This window comes from Vitis vinifera, chromosome 7, assembly GCF_030704535.1.
Source record: "Vitis vinifera cultivar Pinot Noir 40024 chromosome 7, ASM3070453v1".
Classification (NCBI taxonomy): Eukaryota; Viridiplantae; Streptophyta; class Magnoliopsida; order Vitales; family Vitaceae; genus Vitis; species Vitis vinifera.
The window spans coordinates 4,304,547-4,307,604 of NC_081811.1; the positions used below are offsets into that span (position 1 = coordinate 4,304,547).

The window sequence follows — 3,058 nt, forward strand, 5'->3', positions numbered from 1 at the left end:
AAACTTCTTCCAGGGCTGACAGAACAGAACAGAACAGAACTGAACTGCTGATGCACCTCTCAAGCTGGAAAGGGAAATGATTTCTAAGGAGGTACTAGTACTGACAAATAAGCATGGACTGGATGCGGAAATCTTTGGAAAATGGCGTGGTTGTTTCAATCTGTTTTCCAACCATCCATGCCTCATTTCCCAGCAAGAAGATATCCACTACCCATTCTTTTTTATCATCTGCTAATGGGAGATAGTAATGAAATGGATGCTGGGAAATCCAGAGTGAGGAAAACTGCAACTAGTAGACGGTTGAGGAAGATTACTGTCTATTGAAACCATCTAAGACAGTGGGCTACCATTCTATTTTTGCAGCAGGTTAAGCTATATCCTCAACATTTACCAATTCCTTGAAAGGTGGGGCGTTGTAGAGGGCCTCCTACTTATGACATCTAGGAAAGCCAAAAATTTCACTACCAGCACACTCTCATCATCATCTTTATCGCCGTCACCAGCACAGCCACAACCTGCAGGAGCAAAGAACACCCTCCCTTGTCTTCTCTGTAACCTGATGCAACTCCCATGCCTGTCACTTGATGGAGCTCCTTGAAAGCTCTGCCTTTTAGCTTAACAGAACATGCAACGGTTTGAATACCAGTCAAAAAATACAAGAGATTCTCATTTCTTCCAACAAATGGCAAATGGGAGATGATAAACACTTAACTTTTAACTAAAGGCAGTCATCTCAAATGGCAACTTACTTTTATCTCAAAATTTTCTTGAAGAAATCTTTAACATTTAAACATAATACAAGCTATATTTTATAGAACCCACAAAAAATCCCCCAAAAATATTCAGTTTCAGCAAAGCTAGCAAAGACAAAATTGGATATTACTCAAAGTAAGTTATCATGGTGGAGATCAAGAGAAGTGTATGCCATCCTTGTTGAACAAAGAGAGCAAGTATAAGAAATCTACTTGTGTAAGCTTGGATGATCTCTTATCTTCAAAATTTCCCTGCTTCAAGATGTTCAAAACCTTTTCTTTGAAATCAGAAGCCTCCCCTCCTGCGTTACCATCCACTACCTCCATTTCATCATCTCTTCCATCATCCAAATCCATGCTTTGATCCTCATTAGCATCCCCAAATCCCGTTAAATCCATTTCTGTCTCAGCATCCCCAGATGGACCTGATAGTTGTAGTGCCTGCACGGTCTTGTAGTTCTTCTCCAACAAGGAGAGCACACTTTTCTGCCTGAAGATAGAGCCAAGGGTTTTGTTCTTCCTATTGAAACAAAGTCGGACTAATCCATCCCACTCCTTGAAATTGACAGGAGGAAGAGGTTTTCTTGGCTCTATCCGAACTACAGAGGAATCCACCTTGGGTGGAGGCCTGAAATTATTCTTCCCCACTTTGAGAAGATGGGATACCCGCGCTAGAAGCTGGGTGTTCACAGAAAGACGGCAGTAGAGATTGTCACCAGGTTGAGCAACCAGTCTCATTGCAAATTCTCTCTGGAACATTATAACAGCGCATCTGAAGACGGGTCTGTGTGCCAACAACTTGAATGTGAGAGGAGAAGATATCTGATAAGGGATATTCGCCACACAAATATCAAAATATGGAAGATCACACCTGAGCACATCTCCTTGTATAACCTGTTAACATCAAATTCACCAATAAATAGAAAAATTTTGAGCAACATTACAGTGGTATAACACCCTGGAGAGTATGTAAAAATCCAAAATCTTGAAGCATTACCCATTCAATAGATAGTAAATACGAAAGACCTACTATTCAAACACCCATTAACATTCACAAGGATTGGAAAATCTACCTTTGATTTGCTCAATTGTATAGAACCACAACTAGAAAGCCATGATTTTTCAATAAATTTCACCAAAAATATAAACAAAAAGCACAGATTTTAAGAAAAAGGGATATTTAGGTATTAAACTTGAAAGTTCAGAGCAGAAACACGAATTTTGTGCTATATCTTCAAAATAAATAAACAAGTATTGAAGCCGAAACAAAATTGAAACCCTAAGTTTGAGCTATAAGCCTATAGCCTCAAAATAAGCATAAGAGCCACGAACAAAAATTTCGAGAAACTTGGGAGCAGAAATCCTAATTGTGAGATATACCTTTAACCGATTGGATAAAGGGGTGCCTTGAAAACGACGCTGGAGTTCGAGAACCATACGAGGATCGACCTCGACGGCAATAACGGACTTTCCGGCTTCTAGAAGCTTCTTGGTGAGATTACCTGTACCAGGACCGATCTCGAGGATGACATCGGTGCTCTTGATTCCAGATTTCTCGACTATGGAGTCCACCAACAATGGGTTCTTCAGTATGTGCTGTCCTTTGGATTTATGGAACGTCACGCCGCCTTGGTAGTGCTTTGAAGCTGAAGCACCATGAGATGGCTTCTCCTTCTTCATCTTCCCTCCCGCCATTTCCGCAAAGACACCAGGACTACGGTTACGGTTAGGGCTTTGAAGACTCAACGTTGGCGGAGAGAGTAGATTGGAATTTTAGGGTTTTGGGGTTGGGTAGGTGTCGTGAGGGTTTTATAATAAACGACGTCGTTTTATTTGAAGTACAAGTAGAAAAGGAGCTTATATTTACAATGTCCACACATTTGACGTAATTTTAAAACCTAGTCTGACAGATTTTTAAATACAAATATTTAAAAAAAAACATAAAACAGATATGATATTTTTAAATATTTTTTATAATATTCTAAAAAATAATTAAAAATATAAAACATATTTTAAAAAACTTTAATATTATACATAAATCTATCATGTCTTTATGAAAAACAAATAAAAAATATTTTTAAAAATAATTAAATACTATTTCTAACTATTTTTTAAAAATTATTTTCCAAAACATGACCAAAAAAAAAAGGCCTCAAATCTCTCTTCTCCAACCTTTGTTCTTTTGCCTTTTCATTTCTATTTTGTGGCTAATTTTTGTGTTTGAGGTAATGTTTGATTCCACAAAGCTTTAAAAGAAAACATAGAAAAAAAAGAAAAAAAGAAGAAGAAGAAACAGCAACCTCTGC

At 37.9% G+C, this 3,058-nt stretch overlaps 1 protein-coding gene across 1 annotated transcript; it reads right to left on the minus strand.

Annotated features, from left to right (window-relative positions):
- Positions 1-731: 731 nt before the first annotated feature.
- On the minus strand, positions 732-2,582 carry LOC100245295 (ribosomal RNA small subunit methyltransferase). Its single transcript, XM_002276129.5, has 2 exons — positions 2,133-2,582; positions 732-1,646 (listed from the first exon to the last, which is right to left on the minus strand). Exons 1-2 carry the CDS (start codon positions 2,445-2,447, stop codon positions 909-911), a joined length of 1,053 nt encoding a protein of 350 aa, XP_002276165.1. The 5' UTR covers positions 2,448-2,582; the 3' UTR covers positions 732-908.
- Positions 2,583-3,058: the final 476 nt, after the last annotated feature.